Source organism: Diabrotica undecimpunctata, chromosome 1, assembly GCF_040954645.1.
Source record: "Diabrotica undecimpunctata isolate CICGRU chromosome 1, icDiaUnde3, whole genome shotgun sequence".
Lineage (NCBI taxonomy): Eukaryota > Metazoa > Arthropoda > Insecta > Coleoptera > Chrysomelidae > Diabrotica > Diabrotica undecimpunctata.
Window position 1 is genome coordinate 93,397,988 of NC_092803.1, and position 24,860 is coordinate 93,422,847.

Genomic DNA, 24,860 nt, shown 5'->3' on the forward strand with positions numbered 1-24,860 from the left:
ATACGACCAGGCCATTTTCGAATAATCATGGACTACTCCAGATGATTATCGAATGATATATTTTATGTGCACAAGCAGTGCAGTTATTAGTAGTTGGTTGGTTTTTAAGATAATATCGTGTTGCAAATATTATAGCTAACGCCATCGCATTCAAAATTCTATTCTTGGGTGAGGTGCAATATTTCTCTGTCATTTATAGCATGCTGTGTGTCTTTGCTGTTGGCGTGACTCTTTTTCATTTCTTCCTGTTTTTGCACTAAACTTTTCAGTCTATACCATTCATTTCTCTTAAATCATCTTCCACATCATCCAGCCATCATCTTCTCAGCCTTTCTCTACATCTGGGCCCTAGTGGTGTTCAGTTAGTTATCCTACTCACCATATCTAAGTGTGGGCGTCTCTGTACATGTCCTATGCATTTTAAGCAAAGATATTTTATGCATCTGACTATATTTTCTCCCTTTAATTCATTTTAATCTAATTGTTTTCATTTTTATTTCTTTCTCTCTTAATAAATAGATAGTAGTAAATTTACCAAAGAGGAAAGCTACATAGTTTTACTTATACAGGGTGTTTCAAAAAGGCATGTTATAAATTAAATCACGCATTTCGGGGATAAAAATAAATTGATTGAATCCAACTTACCTTTGTACAAAAGTGTATACAAAAAAAGTTACAGCCCTTTGAAGTCACAAAATAAAAATTGTTTTTTGCGTTATCTCCTAAACTACTTACATTTTGTAATAAAAATAGACACGTTACTTTCTTGTACTAAAAGCATTTTTCATATAAAAGAAACAACAAAATCTAAATGCACAGAAAAATTTTAAGGGGGGCGTGCAGCCCTAAATCCCCCAAACTTTTGAGTACCTTCAAACCAAACGAATTTTGTGACATTATTAGTTTAACACATTATTTTTAAAACTTTTTTGCCTCCTATCACATTTTTCATAAAAAACTAGTTTTTTCCTGCTTGGCCATAAAATTACAATTATTTTCTACGGATACAATAATTACAAACAGTTCCATCAATAATACCTAGTCAATAAATTGAAGCTATTATTTATTGTGTAAATAAGATACATATTAAAAATTTTGATATTACAATGGCCTACACATTTCAGGAAATGGCAGATATGCATTTAACTTTGGGTAAGTTGGATCAGATTAAATTATGATTTCAATAAACTATCGGGAATATCGTAGGTGAATGTCAAGGAAATAGTGCAGCAGCCGCAAGGAGTTATGCAGTAAAATACACCCGATAGATGTTTATTTCTGACCATTGATCGTCGTTTACGGGAAATGGGTACATTCCAACCGCAAGTTGCTGTCAATAGTGGTCGTCCAATAATAGATGCAACTATGATGAAGACATTTTAGAAATCATTGAATTAGTCCCTGGAACAAGTACAAGGGTAATAGCTGCTCAACTAAATGTTCCTCACGTAAAGGTTTGGAGGCGTTTTAAAGGATCAGCTGCTTAAACTCTATTACTTAACAACGGTTCAAAAGTTATTGGTTGAAGATTATCCCAAAAGGATTGGATTTTGCGATTGGTTGTTAATGGAAAACACTCGAAATGTTAATTTTATTTAGAAATATTTTGTTTACCGACGAGGCTACCTTCAGTAGAAATGGAATAACAAACCATTATAACGAGCACATTTGGGCCGACGAAAATCCTCACGCCAAAAAAAAAACGACTCATCACCAAAGAACTTTCAAAGTTATTGTTTGGACAGGAATTATGGATAACAATCTAATAGGCCAGTATTTCTTCCCAACGATTTAAATGGTGATAATTATTTGCAGTTTTTGGCAAACGATTTACAAGAGTATTTGGAAGAAGTGAATATTGCAATAAGGCAAAATATGTGGTTTCTACAAGATGGCGCTCCACCGCATTACAGTAATGAAGTCCGGGAATACCTTTGCAGGCAGTATCCTGGTCGGTGGATTGGAGGGTCGTGACGCACCTATTTCTTGGCCACCCATAAGTCCATGTCTTAACCCCACGCACTTTTGCTTTTGGGGGTTTATGAAAGAGAAAGTGTATTCTGCAACAATAGAGGACGAACAACAATTGAGGGTTAGAATAATTGAAGCTGCAAATCAATTTCGTCAGAAAAATATGATTTTTCAGCGCATTCGGTTTTCCTTATTAAACCGATACCGAATGTGTATTGAAGAAAATAGGAGTCATTTTGAACATTTATTGTAATATCATATTTATAGAGGTTATAGAGATTTTTTGTACTTGTTAATTATTCATTTATGCCATTTATTTAGTTGCATGTAATTTTTAAAGGTTAATGAAAAGGGCCGTAACTCAATAAAAACTGTTTTTTGAAAAAAGTGATAGGAGGCAAATTTTTTTTAAAAATAATGTGTTAAACTAATGATGCCACAAAATTCATTTGATTTGAACATACTCAAAAGTTTGGGGGGGTTTAGGGCTGCACACCCCCCTTAGAATTTTTCTGTGCGCTTAGATTTTATTTTGTTGTTTCTTTTGTATGAAAAATGCTTTCAGAACAAGAAAGTAACGTGTCCATTTTTATTACAAAATGTCAAGTAGTTTAGGAGATAATGCAAAAAAACAATTTTTATTTTGTAACTTCAAAGAGCTGTAACTTTTTTTGTGTACACTTTTTACTAAGGTAAGTTGGATTCAATCAATTTATTTTGGTCCCCGGAATGCGTGATTTAATTTATGACATACCTTTTTGAAACACCCTGTATTATTTTTCCTTTTAAAAGCGTAAAACTAAATGAAATTATTCATAACTGCCAAGGTCAGAATCTTCTTTATTTGAATCACGACATTTTAAATTTCTATTCAGTAAGAATATGTTTGACATTATAAATTTTAATTCTATAATAATGTAGCTTCAGAATCCCGTTATTTACAAAACGTTCAATGCCAAACAGCTGTTACTGAAATTACAATAAAACAGACTAAATATAAATTCTAGTCCCAGAGCACTCCCCCACCAGAAAAATTCTCGCAATTATTTCAGACATCACACACTGCAGCAATTTGTGAGACTGAGAGTGTTTTTTCTATAAAAAAAAGAATGTCTTACCAACGGCCGTCTTTTTGGCAATGGCGAGCGGATAACAATAAGAAAAAAGTGAGTAAGGATTAACACAATAAATGCTGACATGTTTAAAATTTCGCTCTAAGTACTAATATCGATAAGCTTATATTTTGTGCTAAAAATACCAGCCGCCTCTTTTCCGGCTTTTAAGATTGAAAATTATATCATATTTTTAACAGAGTGATTGGCATTGCTGTGAAAAATTCTATAATAAAAATACTAAAGGAGATTTTAAATGTGTCGTTCCAAATCTTTTCGTAATATAAGATATTTTAAGCAAAACTCTTGAATTCTTAAAAAATTCACATTTAAAATAAATGATCTGTATTAAAATAAGTATGGTGTCAGATTACAATTCTTTTATATTTCTTTCAGAAGTTTAATCCTTCACCTCTCTGCTAAACCTCAACGCCCTATTATTTATTAATTTTAAATTTAAATATATGTATTTAAATATTATGTTTTCACGTAAAATAGGTTTCCACAAAACTCCAGATTTGATGCAGGTTAACACTTAAAAATTGCTACGCCTTATTGAACATTACTCTGACGTCAATATAAGTTAACTATATTTTTATAAGGTGTCAATGATTACCCCTTTTATTAAACTAGATATATGTACATATAAATTGTGTAAAATAGTATAGGCTCTTTAGCCCCTCTGCAAATTGTTATAACAACAATTTTTATCGGAAAATCATATTTTTAATTGGAAATAGGTTAGATTTGACGTTTAGATATCTACCTCGAGAGATGTTCTCTTTAAAATACAAATTGAACAAATTGTTTTATTTTGCCACTTGGAAATATAAACAAATTCTCTAAAAGTTTAATTTACCTACCTTATTCATAATTAAAATTTAGACATATCTGATACGTTTTGAACTAGATGACTTTAAATTTATATTGGCAGTATTTTGTAAGTACGTTTCTGGGACGACTTTATTGAATGATAGTTCATGGGATTACGTACAATCAATTTTACTAATAATTCTCGGAAAAATTAAAGAAAGTATTATTTAAGCAACCACATTCAATCACAACAGTAAATTTCTGTTGTTAGTAATCCCATTGTAAATTTCAAAGCTAAACTAGGACATAATTCATGGTATTATTTAAATGTGATAAATGTTCGGTCTTATATTTAGTTTAGCCTCAATAATGATATTAAGTTTTAGTATTTTCTGTTTGGTGACTTCTTTAATTATTGGTAACCGAATTTCCATATTTCTATACATGTTTACACATTTGAGATTTGTTAACGATTAGTTGATAATCTGCTATTTTTGATATAAGATTGCTATTTACTTATTCTCACATTTAATAGTCTTGAAATTTAAAAGTAAAAGTTTTCGCATGTGCAAGATATTTTATTAATAAAATCCCTTATTATTTCCTGTTTGTTGTTAGATTTGGTTTAATATAAAATATATCTCAATGTGTTCGTTGCTTTAAGTGTTTTAGATTATATATTAGATGTTCGTTTCTAATACTTTAACCTTTTTTATAAAAATATTGCTTTTAATTATGTGTTCTTAATATACCATAAGGACAGTTAAATTATACGATAACTTACGCCTATGACTAATTTCATTATTTCTTTGTTGGAGTATAAATAGTTTGTAAGATGTTCAATTAGTTTATCCCTGAGAGCGATTATTTAAATAACTGTACTGGCCCAAACAGTGAAGGTCATTATCGATTAGGTACTTGAGGCTTTTGTATTAAGATGCATAAAAAAATTTCAACAATTAATCAAAATTTTATAAAAAAAAAACCGTTTGAAAATTGGCTGACTTTTTAGCTTATAAACAATTAAAGTAACTTTGACAGTTTTATGTCACATTGTAAGTAGACTCACTGAAAAACTAGTAAAAGAATACATATTAAAAAAAAAAGAATTTTCTATCGCTAATAAAAACCGAGAAAATTGTTTTAATAAATGATATTTTCGTTGTATATTAACATAAAGAGCTAAAAAAATTTATAAATGAGAAACTATATTTTATGATCTGATTTGTGGACTGCATTTGCAGTAAAAGAATAAAAAGTTATGATTCGCTAAAGAGATGGTACCCGTGAACCACCGCCAAGAATTTGGACGTAAGGGCTCTTCGAGCTTCGTTTTATTTTTGAGAATGGAACGTTCAAATGAAGCGTATTGGAAAAATGTTCAATGTATCATCATCTATAGCAAGTGGATTCTTTTTTTAACTAAGGTGGCCCGGCAAAATAATAAGAATTGTGCTTTCACCTTCCAGGAAAATTAGAACATCCTGGAAAAATCAATTAATTTAATTTTTCCATAAAAAAGTTATAGAATTTTACAATTATATTACAAATTAGTTAGGTACATAAACATTTAATAATAATTATAATATATTGTTGTGATCTGCTTTATGATGTTTTATTATTAATTAACACTAATTTAATTAATCCAATTATTTAATTAATTATTTCACTAATTTATGCAGAGTCATACAAATCAATTACTATTTAATATTCTCAGGGTGCCTTCTTAATTTTACTTTAATCAGTTTACTTTATATATCTCTTCTAGTGGGTCAGTATCTCCTAGTTGCTCATAATCGGGATAGAACAGGAAACGGAAGTAACATTAAAACAATATAAATATGCACACAAATTATTATTTATTTTCAATAAGCAATACGATGACTATTAATAAATAACTTTTGTGGGCAATTATCTTTCCCAACAAACTCCTATACTCTAAATTTAATTTTAATTACAAACTATCTATTGATCTGTTTTATAATAATATCTACAAAAAACATGACCATATAAAAATATAATTTATTCACAAAAAAAAATAACTCTTTGAAACTTGGAATCTTAGTTCGTATGTTTATATTTGATTTTATCTTTAGAATATCTTAGAGGTTTTCTTTCATTCAAAATATTTGACTGACCTTTATTTTTTTACACCAATGATGTCTCCTCTCGATCAAACCACAGTTCCTTCCTTGATTGATTATGTCCGGCTACCATCAAATCTTTCCCGTTCTCAGCATCGATCCAAACCGCATACCAGCAAACTACTCATCCGAAAACACAAGCCCAAGCCTCTTTTGACCGGTACTCTTTATTCACAAATTCTCCTTTCTTTCTCAATTATATCTCGTGGACTATGCAGACTCAAAAGAGGTATTAATCTTCTCGATTTTGATCTGCTCTCAGCTTCCACCTTTTTCACTAATACACGAAAACACTGGTACTCAGATTGACTACACGAAAAACACGTCTTCTCTTCTGGTCTGCCGGTAACATAATAATCTTTTCAATCTCCCCAGACAACCTTTTCCACTCTCTCATTCCCCATCATTCCTTTTTAAACCAATCATAAGCATTCATCTTTCCCACTTATTTCCGATTTAGAAAATTTCCAACATAATATTTAAAACAAATAAACTACTTTCACTTAAATTACTTTTCAGAAACCATTAACAATTTTGCCTTTTTCAACAGAAATAAGCTTCAAAATTCTTGTTATCTCATATCTAAATCTAATTCTTATTTACTTTCGAAAAATGTCCACCGCAAAATACAATTACAAAGTTTATTCCTTAAATATATAGCTATACGGGTTCCATTGTCCTTTCACCATTCACTCAGTCTTTCAAGGAAAAACTGTTCCGTCACGGAAACAATGTCTTCTCTTATTCTAACTATTACAAATAAGTACAGGGTTGTATTTTAACTTATATGCCCGCGGTATATTAAAATAATAAAAAAATTCTTTATTCTATTTCTGATCGATAAACTGATCCATAACAAATCCCCGCCTTGTTTTGAGATACAAATATTCTTTTTTTTAAGTGTAACCAAAAAAAATATTATTTTCTCTCAACACAAAATTTTTCTTTGGTAGTCATTTTATCCTATCCTAAATTTTTATTACTCCATCTTAAAATCTATACTATTTTTATTCATGGTATTTGTACACATCCTGGATATTGTAAACTCCTCGTATCTTTTCTGATTCTACATGTCTAAGAACATAGCTGTTTATTCTATTTTCATTTTGTATGATGTATGGACCCTCGAAAATAGGCATTAGCTTTGCACACACGTCCCCCGTGAGATTTGATACTCGTAACGCCCTTACAAGCACCTTTTCTCCCTTCTGGAAAGTCACTGGTCTTCGTTTTCTATTCTGGATTTGCCTTTGGAGATATTTTTCATTACTGCGCTGCAGCCTCCTTCGAACAGTTTCCAATACTATTTAATACTCTCTCTGCTCCGGTTCTTCCCATGGCCGTACTGGAATAATACCATTCATGACATATTCCGGCGTCTCTTTTGTCACTGTACTTGGAGTGGTGTTCAAGTAGTTTTCGATTTCTGCCACTTTCCTATCCCATCGTCGATGTTGTCCAATGGCAGCAATGCGGAGGAATTTTGTAGTCTCCTGTATAAAACGTTCTGACGGATTACTTTTAGGATGTCGGATACTAACAAAATTTGTCCCTATTCCCCTGTCTTGCAACTGTCTCTTGAATCGGTCACTCCGGAAATACGTAGCATTGTCTAAAATAATTTTCCTTGGTGTTCCTACGGTGGTTATAAAATTGTCTATTTTTCTCATAATTTCTTCCCCCTTTGTCGTACGGCATGTGTATAGCTTTACATATTTCGAAAAAATATCTACCATCACCAAAATATGTTTGTTCCTCTGCGTGGTCATTATCAGATCACTTAACATATCTATTGCTACAATGTCTAATTTTTGGTGGGATACAATATTTTTAGCCACATTTTCATTTCGGAAATTTCTGCTTTTATATTTTTGACATGTTTCACATCTTTGGGTAACTTCTTTTGCAATCCGGTAATCTTTTCGGCATATATAGTTTTCGCGAAAAACCAGCCAAACCTTCCTGCTGCCGATATGTCCATTGTCCTCGTGTAATTTCTGTATGATCCTTTCTGCCAATGTCTGTGTTATCACGTATAGTTCCTTTCCATCAATTCGTTTGAAAAATATACCGTTTTTACTCTCCGCTCTTCTTTTTTCTCTTTCTTCCAGGTCTTCTTGATTTGTTCTAATTTTGTTTAACGAAAATACACCTTCCTCTTGTGTCAAAATGTTCAGTCCTACATGAAAAGCAATTACTTCCTTTTTCCCCGAGTCTTCATCCCTTGTGAGAGCGTCAGCTATAATGTTGTCTTTTCCTTTTATATATCGAAACTCAAAGTCATACTCCTGTAGTAACAAAATGCCTCTATGTATACGATTGTTAACCAGACGATTTTTCATTATATGTACCAAAGCTGCATGATCAGTTTCGATTGTGAATTTTGCTCCCAACAGATAAAATCTTAATTTATTTACACAGAAAAGTACGCTATCAAACTCTAGTTCAGTCACACTGTATTTTCTTTCGTGTGTTTTTGTCACCCGGGAAATAAAACAAATCGGCACTTCTTGATTGTTTTTTATTTGCGACAAAACTCCCGCAAATTTTTGTATGGATGCATCAGTTCGTAGTATGAAAGGCAAATTGTACATGGGATGATATATTTTCGTTCCTTTCGAGAATTCCTCTTAAAATTTGAAAAGCTTTCTCTTGTTCTTCTTTCCAATTCCATTTAACACCCTTCTTCAATAATTTGATTAGAGGAATTTCCTTCTGGCTTAAATCAGGAATTAGTTTTTTAAAATAGTTGATCGTCCCGAGAAAACCTCTCAATGTTTTTAAATTCGTTGGTCTTGGGTATTCATCTATGAGTTTTACCCGGTCCTCGGCTAAACTAACTGTTTGTGTGTCCAATTTAAATCCCAAATATATCACTTCTTTTTGAAAAAATTGACATTTTTCAATATTCAGTTTTAATCCGGCCTTGTCCAATTCTCCCAAAATAATCTGTATGTGTTCCAAATGACTTGATGTATCTGGTGAAAAAATGAGTAAGTCGTCGATGTAGTGCACTATGAAATCTTCATATTTATTTAATATTGTATGGAGAGCTCTTACCAATGCTGCACACGCACTTTGTAATCCAAAAGGTACTACTTTAAATCGGTATACAATACCATCGATTGAGAAAGCGGTGTAATTTCTACATCTTTCTGCTAACGGTATTAACCAAAAACTATGTTTCAAATCAATTTTAGAAAACATGTGTGTTCCCGTAATTCTCCCAAAAATAGCTTCGATGTTGAGAGGTGATTCATATTGAGATACCGTGTGTTGATTTATATTCCGGGCATCCAAACAGAGCCTCAATTCTCCACTGCTTTTTTTCACAATCACGATTGGGTTGATGTACGGCGAGTCACATCTCTCTATGATTTGATCTTCTAACATTTTGTTAATTTCTCCTTTCACCTCCTGTCGGTATTTATATGGGATCGGATAAGTTTTCGATCGAAAATTTCCTAAGCCTTTCACCTCAAATGAATGTTCATACTTTTTGGCTACTCTGTTTTCTTCATTTATTAAATCTTCATACTTTCTCAATATTACACGCAATTCCTGTTCCTTTTCTTCTCCACATATCAATTTTCTTTCTGTTTCCTCAATTTCTTTACACACATTTATTTTGTATTCTGCCTCCTCCATTTCGCAGACTTCTTCAAATACCACTGTTTTAATTGTACCTTTTTCGTCTTCTTCTGTTAATCTTTCTTCTTTTTCTTCTTCTGGGCTCATCTCTTCTTTTGAGGAAACCCACTTTTCACTTTCTTTTGCCAATCTCCTCTTTCTTCTCTGTCCTTGCTTCATTGCCAAATTCATTTCCACCGTTTGTTCTTTGTCTAAATCATTTCTCCGTTTCTCATTTTCCTTTTCCATTTCCTTACTGTCCTGTTCTTCTTCTTATTCCTCTGTGATTTTCATCGTGTTATTTTTGAAATCTATCACCACATGTTTTTCTTCCAATTCATCCACTCCTACGATCATATCATGCGACATGTTTGGCATCACAACACATTGTAGTGCATAAAATTTCTTATCCAATCGTACTTTTATTCGTATTCCTTCATTTATCGTTGCCAAAGTCCGTTTATTTGCGCCCACTAAATTTACCTTGGGAATTTTGTAAATCAAATTCGTTAAATTAACTTCCTCTATTAGTTTTCTGTTGATCAGTGTAATTTCCGATCCAGTATCAATCATAATTTTAATCGGTGTCTCGTTGATAAAACCATCTACAAATTTTAGATTTGTTCCACTTATTTTGTCCTTATTTTCTGCCAATTTAATAAATTCCTTCAGGTGACAAAAAATTCCTGTTTGTTTCTTTGTCTTTAGTGAGCGCCTTCGTGACAAGACGCTTGCTGTTCTTGTTCGCTTCTACTTCTGTCGCTTTGTCTTTCATCCTCATATTCCTCTATGTGTGTGTTGTTGACCGCTCTTCTATTTTCTCTTGGTCTCTCTGACCCGTATCGGTTTCCGCGATTTTCCGGTTCATTCGTTCTATTATTATTTCGGTTTTCCTGATATGTGCGAGTGTTGTTTCTATTCTGGTTCTCTCGATATCTGTTTTCGTTCCATTGCCGATTTCTTTGTTCATAGTTTACTCTTCCGTTGTCTCTACTTTCATTTTCCCTCCTCGGGACAAATTCTCTTCTTGTGTACTCTCTCCTAAAGTTTTGTCCTCTATCTCTATAGTCTTGCTTTTCTCGTTGTCTATAATTTTCGTGCGTTCTCCTTATTTTTCTTTCCCTTAATTTTGCTTCTCGTATTTGTAAGAATTGACATAAACTGTCAATATATTTGTAGTTTTGTAGAGTTATGTGATCTTCTAAGGTATCTTCAAAATGTCTGGCTATTAGTTCCACTAGCTGTTCGGACGAATAGTTGTAATGTAAGTGTCTTGCATTGTTGTATAGTTGTAGGGCATATGTTTTTTCTGATATACCTATACTATCCTGGTATCTCCCATTTTGTAATTCCTTGTTTATCTCTATCTGTTGTATTTTCCCCCAGAAATAATTCAGAAATTTTTGTTCAAATGTTTGCCAATTTTGCAATTCTTCTTCTTTGCTATCAAACCATAAACTTGCCTCATCTTTAAGATGGTTCCTTATCGTTTCCTCTGCTGTTTCGAAATTACCGATATGTCGTACTTTCTTTTTTAAATTGTTGATGAAAATTACTGGGTGTAATTTTTTTACGTCCCCGCCAAACTGTATTTTTATGTCACCCGGACTTTGGATGAGTACTTCTCTCGTGTCTCCCGTCTCTCGTTGTTTTCTGATATCCTCAATTTGTTTTTCTATTTCTTTCTTGTCTTCTTGTAACGCCATTTCAAATTTTGTTTCTAACTGTTCTAATTCCTTTTTCTGTACAGTCTTAATATCTTTCATTTTAGTTTCTATTTATTCTCTCTGCATCTCTAGTTTCCTCTCTGTTTCTTCTCTGACTTTTTCTAAACAGACTTTTACCTCATTTTCATATTTGTCCAAACGCTTTTCCATTTTCCTATCATTTTCTTCTAATTTTTGTTCATAGTTTTCCAAACGCTGCTCTATATTTCTGTTATTTAGTTCTATTGCTTGCCTTGTTTCCCGTTGGTTTTCTTCCATTGTCTGTTTTGTTTCATCCATTTTTAGTGATGTTTCTTGTTGATTTCTATCAATTTTCTTTAATGTTTCAATTTGGTTTTTCTCTATTGTTTGTGTCTGTATTTGCATCATTGCTAATAATTTTTCCAGCATCCCTGTTTCTTTTCTTTCCTCCATTATTGTAGCATTTCCTTCATTATCCGATCCTTCTTCAACAATTGTTTCTTCTAATCTGTTATCCTCGTTTCTTTCTTGCATTTTGCTTTGACTCCTTGTGGTCGACATGTTGTTTCTTTTTGTTACTGTTTTTTGTCCCCGCCAAATGTGAAATTTTACAACACTCTCTATGTTGCAGAACACGACAAATATTTCTCCCCCAAATATTATCAATTTATCACATAAATTTTAAATTCATCAAAAAATTAAATCAATCAAAAATAGAATAAATGTAAAATTGTACCTAGATAAAATAACTCAAATAATTTCATAAATTTTCAAATAAATATATCAAATTCTTTCCGACGGGCAAATAAATTCTCTCAATCACCTGTTTTCCGTTTCTGATCCTTCAAATTCACAACTAGAGATACTTTTAAGCCCCACGTTGGCTCGCCATGTTGTTGTGATCTGCTTTATGATGTTTTATTATTAATTAACACTAATTTAATTAATCCAATTATTTAATTAATTAATTTACTAATTTATGCAGAGTCATACAAATCAATTACTATTTAATATTCTGAGGGTGCCTTCTTAATTTTACTTTAATCAGTTTACTTTATATATCTCTTCTAGTGGGTCAGTATCTCCTAGTTGCTTATAATCGGGATAGAACAGGAAACGGAAGTAACATTAAAACAATATAAATATGCACACAAATTATTATTTATTTTCAATAAGCAATACGATGACTATTAATAAATAACTTTTGTGGGCAATTATCTTTCCCAACAAACTCCTATACTCTAAATTTAATTTTAATTACAAACTATCTATTGATCTGTTTTATAATAATATCTACAAAAAACATGACCATATAAAAATATAATTTATTCACAAAAAAAATAACTCTTTGAAACTTGGAATCTTAGTTCGTATGTTTATATTTGATTTTATCTTTAGAATATCTTAGAGGTTTTCTTTCATTCAAATTATTTGACTGACCTTTATTTTTTTACACCAATGATGTCTCCTCTCGATCAAACCACAGTTCCTTCCTTGATTGATTATGTCCGGCTACCATCAAATCTTTCCCGTTCTCAGCATCGATGCAAACCGCATACCAGCAAACTACTCCTCCGAAAACACAAGCCCAAGCCTCTTTTGACCGGTACTCTTTATTCACAAATTCTCCTTTCTTTCTCAATTATATCTCGTGGACTATGCAGACTCAAAAGAGGTATTAATCTTCTCGATTTTGATCTGCTCTCAGCTTCCACCTTTTTCACTAATACACAAAAACACTGGTACTCAGATTGACTACACGAAAAACACGTCTTCTCTTCTGGTCTGCCGGTAACATAATAATCTTTTCAATCTCCCCAGACAACCTTTTCCATTCTCTCATTCCCCATCATTCCTTTTTAAACCAATCATAAGCATTCATCTTTCCCACTTATTTCCGATTTAGAAAATTTCCAACATAATATTTAAAACAAATAAACTACTTTCACTCAAATTACTTTTCAGAAACCATTAACAATTTTGCCTTTTTCAACAGAAATAAGCTTCAAAATTCTTGTTATCTCATATCTAAATCTAATTCTTATTTACTTTCGAAAAATGTCCACCGCAAAATACAATTACAAAGTTTATTCCTTAAATATATAATTATACGGGTTCCATTGTCCTTTCACCATTCACTCAGTCTTTCAACGAAAAACTGTTCCGTCACGGAAACAATGTCTTCTCTTATTCTAACTATTACAAATAAGTACAGGGTTGTATTTTAGCTTATATGCCCGCGGTATATTAAAATAATAAAAAAATTCTTTATTCTATTTCTGATTGATAAACTGATCCATAACAATATTTATTTTTTTAATTTAATACTGTTTTTTAAAAAAATAACATTTTTTTTATTATATTTGCATTTAATGAAGCTATTAATATTTGTCCAGGTAGATTTTTTTATTTGTTTATTTAAATTAAAATAAGATACTCCTTTGTATTTTTCCTTGCTGACTGTTGTCTCAATGACATTATTTATTAATAGCCCAGTCTGATTAAAAAAAGGTCGAACAGTTTTTCGCAGATATCTGAAGCTTTTAATACATAGGTGGGGGTTACTAGATGGAGAATAGATGAAAAAGTACTCGTATTTTTACCTTGCGTTTTTTTAAACAATAATTTCACGTCACAATATGATTTTTTGTCCATAAGTTTTCTCCCTTATATTTTACATAAACAATATTTATATCATTTTTTTATATCAAGAATATCTTTATTTCCCCTTTTTTTTAAATTAAAATTGATAAATAATTTACGTAGATATTTGCAAAAAGCAGTTGTTTTGCAAAAATTTATAAATTTTATTATTTTTTTATTAACAAAATAAAATGTTATTAATACATTTAAACATCAAGGAATTACCGTTTTTTAAATTTGTGCGAAATTTCATCCCAAATCGGTCAAATAGTTTAAAAATTATTTAATTTATTTATCCACTTCTTCATCTTCGTCGTAGTCACCTTCAAAAGACGCCAGACGGTTATGGTATACTATCATAGGCTTTCCCCTCGGAATCTTGCTTATTGGGTAGATGACATCGTTGATCTTCTCCATAATGAGGTATGGACCTTCCCAAAACTGCTGCAACTTGGGAGAACAACCTTTTCGCTTCTTGGGATTATAGGGCCAGACTTTGTCGTTCTTCTTAAAGCACCCCTTTTCGGCTTGCGTATCGTACCGTTTCTTTATTCGGTCACTAGCGATCTGAAGATGGGAACAGACCAACTCGTGTACATCGTCCATTCTTCTTGTTATTCGTAATTCAATCACATAATCCTTACCTGGTACATCTTCTCCAGGTCGACACCCAAACTCTAGATCACAAGGTAGTCGCATCTCGCGTTCGAATAGGACTCTGGCTGGTGTCTGGCCTGTTGATTCGTTAACAACAAATCTGTAGGCCATTGTGAAGAACGGAAGATATTGGTCCCAGTCTCGCTGGTAATCGGAGACCATCTTTGTCAAATACTTGCCAACTGTCCTATTCATCCGTTCTACCATACCGTCTGATTGCGAATGATATGCTATAGTTCTTGTTTTATTCATGCCTAGTCTATCACATATTCCTTGGAATAGATCGCTTTCGAAGTTCCTTTCTTGGTCACTATGGATCTCCAAAGGTACTCCAAATCGGCTAACATATTCTTGGATCAACTTATCTGCAATCGTGGCGGTCTTCTGGTATGGACGTGCGTAAATCTCGACCCACAGTAAAGTAATCCATTACTACCAATATATACTTGCCTCCATTTTCACTTTCTGAAAATGGCACAGGAATGTCCAATGCTATTCTTTCAAATGAGCTTTCAACATTATATTGTCTCATAGGAGCTCTCCTTTTTCGGTAAGGCCCGTCACTCGTAACGCAAATAGTACATTTCTTACACCAGTCTTTTACGTCGTCGGAACTGTTCATCCAATAAAACCGTTTCCAAATTTGCTTAAGGGTTTTATTTGCACCGAAATGCCCTCCTGATGGACTGTTGTGTAACTGACAAAGTACTTCGGCTATTCTGCTCTTTGGGATCACCAACTGACTTCTCTTCTCTGAACCGTCATCATTTTCCAGTACTCGTTTGAGCAAGCTATCTTCCATAATAAATGAGTCCCACTGGGCCCAATACGTGTTAACTACTGAGCATAGGTTTGATATTTCTTCCCAAGGTGGTCGACGGTTTTCCTCTTTCCATTTTCGAATTTTCTGTATAATTGGATCTCTCTCTTGTTCTTCCCTAATCTTAGTACGCGTCCAGTCGTTGTTGACCATCGTTGTTCTTAGCACTGCTGCTTCCTTGGATTCCGTTTTGATGCAGTGGGAACACTTTGCTGGGCATGGCCTTCTGGAAAGAGAATCAGCGTTTCTGTGGCTAACTCCGGCCCGGTACTCAATCTTAAAATCGTATTCTTGGAGTCGTTCGATCCAACTGGCTATCTGACACTCTGGATTCTTAAACTGCATTAACCACTTAAGGGCGGCATGGTCGGTTCGGATTATAAACTTCCTTCCATAGAGGTATTGATAGAAGTGTTCTACTAATTTCACTACTGCTAGAAGTTCTCTTCTCGTGACGCAATAATAATAACTCAGGTTTTCAAAGAACATTACTAAAATATCCAAGGACTCGTTCCTGTCCCCCTTGAATCTGAGACAGCACTCCTCCAATTCCCACATTACTTGCATCTGTATCTAAGATGAACTCTTCTTCTGGCAGTGGATACCCTAAAATTGGTTCTGTGATTAAATGCTCTTTTAAGGTCTCAAAGGCATTTTGGCAGTCTGTATCCCAGCGGTAGTCTCTTGCTTCCTCTGTAAGTCGCGTTAATGGCTTAGCGATATCTGCAAACTTCTTAATAAACCTCCGGTAGTAAGTACATAATCCAAGAAAACTTTTCACTTTATGCTTGTCAGTTGGTTCTGGCCATTGCTTAATGAAATTGATTTTTCCCTTATCCACGGCCACTCCTTCTCTACCTGACTATATGACTCAGATAATTGACTTTACTTTGAAATAGCTGGCACTTCTTGGGGGTTCAACATTAATTGGGCAGCTTTAAGTTGATTAAAAATGTTTTCTACATTCTTCAGGTGGTCTTCAAATGTCTCCCCCAAGACGTTTATCTCATCTAGATAAACCAGGCATGTTTTCCTAGATAGCCCTTTCAACACATTTTCCATAAGCCTTTCAAATGTCGCAGGAGCATTACAGAGTCCAAATGGCATAACGTTGAATTGCCATAATCCAGATCCTGATGATGAAGGCTGTCTTCTCTTTATCTACTTGGTCCACTTCTACCTGCCAGTATCCAGACTTCAAATCCAAAGTAGAAAACAATGTACTTCCAGCCAATGTGTCCAATGTGTCGTCGATCCGAGGCAGAGGATAACTATCTTTTTCGGTAACGTTGTTCAGCAAACGGTAATCCCCACAGAACCTCGTCGTTCAGTCTTTCTTCTTAACCAGGACCACCGGAGAGACCCATGGGCTCGTAAAAGGTTCTATCACTCCGTCTTTTTTCATTTCCTAAACAATCGTTTCAGCTTCCCTTCTTTTCGCCTGTGGTAATCGCTGAGCTGTTTGACGAATTAGCTTAGCATTACCAGTATCAATTTTATGCTTAACAATGGTAGTTCTTCCCGTCTTTCCTCCTTTCCGTACGAAAATATACCGATACTGCCGAAGAAATTCCCTTAATATTTCCTTTTCTCCAGCAACTGCAACCATTTGGTCGAATTTGTCGTCGGAATTATCAGATGTTGTCGTCTGGCGGATTATGGATGTCACAGGTACACGAGTTCCTACTTTTGTCTCCTTGACAAAAATAATTACCAATGGTTCCAAACCATACGTTGATTTAAAATTCATGTTTAAAATGCATATCGTATGGTTTGGTACCATTTGTAATTATTTTTTACGGACATGCGAGTTACTTTGTAATTTGAATGGTGAGATTTATTTACATTTTTTATAAAATGATTTTATTGATTTATTGGAAGAATTGTCATCAAACTTAAGGCGAAATATGTGGTTTATGCAAGATGGTACACCAACACATTATAAAGAGAGGGCAGTGAGAACATAATTAAATGCAACTTTCCTGAACGTTGGATTGTTCGTGGTAGTCATATTCCTTGGTCATATGGTGAGATATTAATATAATTACTTAATGCATAAAAATCCCAAAAGAATACCTTATTATTATATTATGTTTATTATATATTATACTTATAATACTTATTATAAATACTGCAGCAGTTTATTTAGAACCAATGATGCTATTTAATATAAGACGATCTTTTATGGAATGTATTGACAAATAAATTAAAGAAAATGGTGGACATTTACAACACTTACTTTGACAAAAAGTTTAATGTTATTTAGTTTAACTATTTCTTAATTTGGTTTTTAAATAAAATATTTTAATTATGACTTTAATTTAATACAAAATGTAAAATGTTTGATAAATCCAGTTATTCTGTTAATTTGTCAGATCCTACTATTAACTATCCTGCTGATATATTTATTTTATTTAATATTTCGTTAAATATTAACTTTATTAAAGGCATTTTATACCAAAATTCAAAAGTATTGATGTTTTTGTTTAACTTTCTTTCGTTGCCTGGAGTAACTGCGTTAAATCAGAATTAGGTAGTTGATTTGTAAAATGCGATTATCTCGAAAACTGTTAAGTTTTGAAGTTATTAACAGGTCTACCTTTTTTTGGTTAAAATAATGTATCTTTAATATTGTTTATTACAAACACCCGTAACTTAAAGATCAAAAAAGTTAAGTACAAATGTATGCCACATATGTGGCATATGTGGCGCCCTCTATTAGCTACATTAAAGTATGGATTAAATTATAATTTCTGATGTTTAATAGTACTTAGTTATGAATTTTTATAGATAAATGTTCACAAATATGAAAGTTATGGCGAAAATTAAAATTTTAAATTTCCACTTTAACACACTGTATCTTTCTTAATATCAACATTTTATTAGAGCAATTTGGCTTAAATCGTAATATTTTAAAGTGTAGAATATACCGTTTCTTTTTGTACAATTACTTAAGGACCACCCTGTATATATATTATCCTTTTTCTTGTTATATATATATATATATATATATATATATATATATATATATATATATATATATATATATATATATATATATATATATATATATATATACTAGCTGACCCGGCGAACTTTGTTCCGCCTTAATGGCAATAAATAAGCAGATTGTGTTTTTATTGGAAAAAATACAAAAAAAAATTAAATAACTACATTAATCATTCATTATTATTTCTGTATTTTAGTATATAGGTTGCTCTTCACTTAAGTACCTTGTGATACACGACATTTTTTGTTTTATTATCAGGCGCAAAAAAAAACAACGCAGATGGTCTTCCGACCCGTGAACATGCCACGTATAATTGACCATGGGAAAAACATGAATGTTCTAGATTTAAACCACAAACTTTTAAGGATTGGCCTTGTGATTTGTTGATGGTCATGGCAAATGCAAGACGTATCGGAAATTGAAGTCTTTTAAATTCAAACGGCATATCGGTTGGGATCATCGGGATCCTCGGAATGAGAACTTCCTCACCTTTGAATTTTCCTATCATTATCGTAGCGTAAATTACATTGTTCATCAATTTACTAACCACCAAACGCGTACCGTTGCACAGTTTTTTTTGGTTTATGTTTCGAAGCATGATTACTACGGAGCCAACCTTTAGGCGTAAATTGTGCGGTGGTAAGCCAGGCACGTCCAAAGAGTTTAAAAATTCAATTGGATAGTTGGTGGCTTCATCTTCATTTGTGACGCAGTCAATAGATTTGAATGAATGCATTGTTCCAATGATCTTATTTTGAATTATGTAGTTCAGGTCATCTACATCTTTATTCTTAGCCGCTAAAATTGCTCGCTCACTCAACCATTCATTATTTTTGTAGTTAGAAATATTATTTGGAAATACATTGTTGATAAGTTCGTCTTTTGATGAGACAAAATTACAGAAATTATTTAGAAATGATATTAATCCGCTCGATTCATCGACAGGTACTTGACCATTACCGATAGTCAGCAATTGCTCCGAGAAATCTTCAGCAGATGTATCATTAAGCAATGTAACTCTCATGTTTGTTGTCAGCTGCAGTTTCTTCACATAGCCCCATAGATTTGACGATTTGAGGCAAGCGTTTATTTCATCGGCAGCCGTAGATCTTGGAATTACTGGCAGTATTTGGCGGAAATCGCCAGACAGTAAAATCATTGCTCCTCCAAAACATCTCGAGTCATTGCGTAAATCTTTTAATGTTCGGTTAAGTGCTTCTAATGCACGTTTATGCGCCATTGTGCATTCGTCATAGATGATGATTTTCGATGCCGCTAAAACTTTGGCCATTGCTGAGTGTTTTGCAATATTACACGTTGGTTCTTCAATAGTTTGAAGATTTAACGGTAATTTGAATGCTGAATGAGCCGTACGGCATCCTTCTAACAATGTGGCTGCTATTCCAGAAGAAGCAACTGCAACCGCTATGTTGGATCTCGCCCGAACAGTTGCTAAAACTAATGACATAAGGAATGTCTTGCCAGTTCCACCAGGGGCATCTAGGAAATATAAACCACCATTTTCATCAGCGATTGCCTTCATTAAAGTATCATAAACTTCCTTTTGTTGGTAATTCAACAGGGGTACATTCCTTTGAACTACTAAATCTAATTCCTGGTGATCATATTCACGTTCCCGTTCCAATTCTCGATTGAAATGCGTCATTCATTTCACGATTTGGCGCTGGCATTCCTAACCTGATTAATAAATTACCGCACATGAGGTAACACATATCTTCGATCAAGAGTAAAGCACGATTATGTATCTCCTCATTCATCTCAATATCGTGATTTCTGGAACTGACACGACTTTGATGTAAAATATCTTCTGACATACTATCCTTGTATTTGTGCCACAGGTTACATGGGTTTGATGGAAAGAATGTCAAAATTATGATAGCGAATAATGTGCGTATCTGACTTGGAGATGCAGAGATAATGGCTTCAGCGATTGTCGTATCCCAATGGGTATCGTTTTCTAATAAGTTCAATTCTTCACATGCAGCACGATATGTTGGGAATATTACACCATTAACAGTTCGTAGTGTCTCAAATGAAGTTGGCCCACGCACATTTACCAGCAACAACCGCAAATAGAAACATTCATCATTCTTTGGATGAACTGTATACATATGACCAAGAGCATTAGTAGAACGCACATCTGGATACCCAGGAACCGCATCACCTTGCTTCCGTCTTTGAAAATTCTTGGATGAAGCATTCCAAGTATAATAACGTGGCATCTCCGAGTAAAGCAAAGTTCGTGCAAACTGATCGCTTTGGCAGATTGCAAAAAAACTGGTCAATGTAGTTGCTGGAGGTGTTTCAGCACATTGCGTAGCATTCGAAGCCGTGAAATATACTCGTTGACCATTCTCCAGATGCACCGCCAAATGTATAACAGTAGGATGACGTTCGTGAATTGGAAATGCGAATATACGCCAAATCGCTTCATTACAGTTCACATAACGACCAACTTGATAGCGTGAAATTTCATCGTTGGTATTTGAGGATTGCAATCCAAAAACCGCCATATCACTGCCTTTCGTGACATATTTGCAAATATATTTTATGGACTTAACTGAATTGCAGTATTCAACGTTGCAATGTGTCTTGAACGTTTTAGAAATAAGTGGCGAATATGGAACAATCCAACTGTTGTCGACAACGAAATCCATTCTTTTCACTTTCGTTGTGACAGTTCGACCGTTGTCATCTGGTGATTGACGCCGATACAGCGGATACCCATCGTTGCCAGTGACAGTCTCCGCCGTTAATTTCCGTGGATATCGTTTAGAGCACTTTCCATCGACCATGCAAGGTGATTGGGGATTGATGGCACCACACGGTCCATGAATCATATTAGTAGTAACAACATCATGTAGGTCTGGATCGACTTCATGATCAGGAATCTTGGCACATATGATATCATCTATTTGGTCAGGCTGAATTCTTTCCATTAACCAAATAAGAATGTGTGCGTGTGGCAGGCCTCGCTTTTGCCATTCGATTGAATACATCCAGCATCGAGTATCTCCAAAGACGCGTTGTTTAACAATAAAGTTCATCAGGGACCGAATTTTTTGCCTGAATATACGTGCTGTGATGTCGTGTCTATCATTTGATATTTGTCCGGGAAGCAGCAATTGAGTAATTTCTATCCATTTTGGATTACAGGTAAAAGTAATAAAGAGATCTGGCCGGCCGTAATGACGAACATATGTCATTGCATCTTGTGCATATTTATGCATATGACGTGGGCTACCAATGTACGTCGCCGGCAGAATAGTTAATCGACCAATATTAGCTGCATTTCCTTCAGTACTAACTGCATCACGTAAATGGATGTACTCCTCAGAACGCAGTTTGGCTTGGTTCAACCTAATAAATGTTAAACGTTCCGTTTCTATTTTTACATACATGTCAACGCAATACTGCTGAAACAATCGACGAAACCGCAGCAAATAGTTGTCAGCATTTTGACGAATCATCAAACGATATGAATAATAATTCATTGAGCTAACTTTCTTTGTAGTTTCTTCACCTGAAATTAAAAATTTGATAATTAACCATTTCAAAGACAAATAATACAGACATTAACCATTATTAAGATACTGATACTTTACCATTCAATGGATTTATCATTTTAATATTAAAATAATATCCATCTTCTCCTTGCCAAAACATCAGTGGGTATTGCAATGCGTCATATGATCGATGAGTTTGAGATATTTGTTGCAGTTGCCCAGTATCGCGACGTGTAAGCACAATATCGCGTTTTTCCAATTGTTCACCAACAATCAGGATGGCAACTTCGTCTACTGTTGAAGCATTAAATGTGCGTTCGTGTGTTCGAGATGGTCGTTTATCTGCTTTGATGACAACTTTATAGTCATCATTTGGCATGCGCTCTAAAGCACTCTTAAACAACCTGACCAACGCATGATGTTCATGAAGCAGACACTGCAAGTCTTGAATAATTGCTCGCTTAATTCCTGCATTGATCTCTAGGCGTCGATCAAGTTGTTCTTCCATGTTGCCCATGAAATGTATTTGTAAAAATTTATTCTGTGTATCTTCGAAAGGTAGTAATGATCCAATTCGATGGTGAATCTGTCCTTGTATCTACAAAATAAAAACCAGACAGTATTAACTGGGTTATAAACACTTTTTCTGTGGGAGAGTAGAGTTCAGTATTAGCAAATATAATACATACCAATAGATAAAGTAAGTTATTCTTTAACTACATTCTATGTAAGTACAAAAATAAATACCTTAAATGTCGGATTAAATCCTCCTTCTTCGATAATGTCTGCCCCAAATGACGTCATTTGGAAACAACTATTGTATTTTCGAGTATTTGCAAGAAAGTGGCGTGATTCTTGTGTTTCGCCACAAAGCAATGAATACAATGGCTCATGTGGCGGAGTCAACACTGGCAATTTCACTTTACCATTAAGGCAGCATAATCCAGGCGTTTCTCCGGAAAACTTTAATGCACCACAATACTCGCAAACAACGTCCATTTGCCCAATGCAAACGCTAGGATGCAAGCTGTAATCATTGCTGCAATCGTATCGAAACGCTGCTCGATTCAAATCAGCTAAATATCTTGTTCTGCGTCGCAAATTATCTATTTGTTGCCTTCTGTTGTTCGCTCGACGATTCTGCATTGCCAACCGAGCTGTTTCACGGGCTGCTTCACTTTGCTCCCGTGATTGAGAAGCACGAAGTCGAGCCATACTATCGCGGCGCTGTTCACGTGCAATGTCTTGTTCTTCTTCAGTCCTTTCATTTGCAGTATTTTGTATTCTTCTTGCATTACGGCTTTGTCGGGAAAGATTTGATCGTCTTGGTCGCGGCATTATTAATTAAACTTCACTTCACTTCAATTACGGCTTTGTCGGGAAAGATTCGATCGTCTTGGTCGCGGCATTATTAATTAAACTTCACTTCAATCCACTTGTTAATTATTTATTTAATAGAAATAGTTTTAATATTGATTTCTTACAAATATCAAATTGTCATCCATACGTCATTACATATCTGTCATTTTACGTCAATTACATAGCTGTCATTTGCGTTTTGTTATTCCAAGTCTGATTATTTTTTGTTATACCACGTTTTATAGTGACTGACGTTTCATGTCAAGTCATACGGGAGCTACCAATTTCAGCCAAATCTGTTCTGCCGTTCTTGAGTTATAAGTGGTGTAACTAACACGACTTTCTTTATATATATATATATATATATATATATATATATATATATATATATATATATATATATATATATATAGATAAATATATAAAAATATATATATTTATATATATATATATATATATATATATATATATATATATTTTCTAGTTGTCCTTTATCGAGATAGAGAAGAAGGATAATAAAAAGAAAATAGTATATTACCAAAATTTAAGCATTCTTTATTTTATATGAAAAAGAATAAAACAATTTTCAAATTCTGCCGTTATCTTATCAATCAGCATACAAGAAAATAAATGAAATTTTTATAATAATAAGATTTTAAATCTACATAAATTTATAATAAGTGAAAACCAATTTTACTTAAACTTTCTTTTACTTGAAATAAAATCCAACAAAACTGTAACTTCTGATTAGTCAAACAAAACTCAATTCTTTAAATTTGAATGATAATGACCATAATGTCAACACAGATCGTTCACAGATACCAATTTCAATTGTACAAAACACTTACAGCTTTTTTTTTCTTATTGAATTGTATGTTGGCACATACCCACAAAAGTCCAGTCTCCTCAACGATGTGATCTCCCCTCTTTGGCACCTCGGCTCCTTCCTAACGTCTCTGCAAACCTCCTGCAGACTACACAAAAACACCTGATTCACTTCTCCAAACACTTATGCAAAAACAATAAAGAAGAGTCTTTCAACATTTTATTAATTTCTTCTTTCACGTGTTGTCGATATTTATATGGGATCGGGTAAGTCTTTGATTGAAAGTTTCCCAAGTTTTTAACCTCAAATGAATGTTCGTACTTTTTTGCCACTCTGTTTTCCTCATTTATTAAAGTTTCGTGTTCTTTTAACATCAGACGTACCTCATTTTCTTTTTCTTCTCCACATATCGATTTTCTTTCCTTTTCCTCAGATTCTTGACACATATTTATCGCACATTCTTCCTCCTCTTTTTCATCAATCTCTTCCTTAAATACCACTGTTTCAATCATATCCTTTTCATTTGCCTTTGTTGACACTATTTCTTCTTCTTCTTCGGGGCTCATCTCTTCTTTTGAGGAATCCCCGGTATTGACTTCCTTTATCCTTTTCTTAAGTTTTCTTCCTTTTCTTCTTTGTCCCTGCTTCGTTGCCAAATTC

At 33.7% G+C, this 24,860-nt stretch overlaps 1 protein-coding gene across 1 annotated transcript in view; it reads left to right on the forward strand.

Moving 5' to 3' along the window:
• The first annotated feature begins 2,981 nt into the window (after positions 1-2,981).
• Positions 2,982-24,860, forward strand: part of Zasp66 (PDZ_signaling and DUF4749 domain-containing protein Zasp66) — a 548,712-nt gene continuing 526,833 nt past the window's right edge. The window contains exon 1 of the mRNA XM_072545345.1: positions 2,982-3,137. Coding sequence (XP_072401446.1) covers positions 3,081-3,137 — 57 coding nt within the window. The 5' untranslated portion in view covers positions 2,982-3,080. The remainder of the gene's footprint in view (positions 3,138-24,860) is intronic.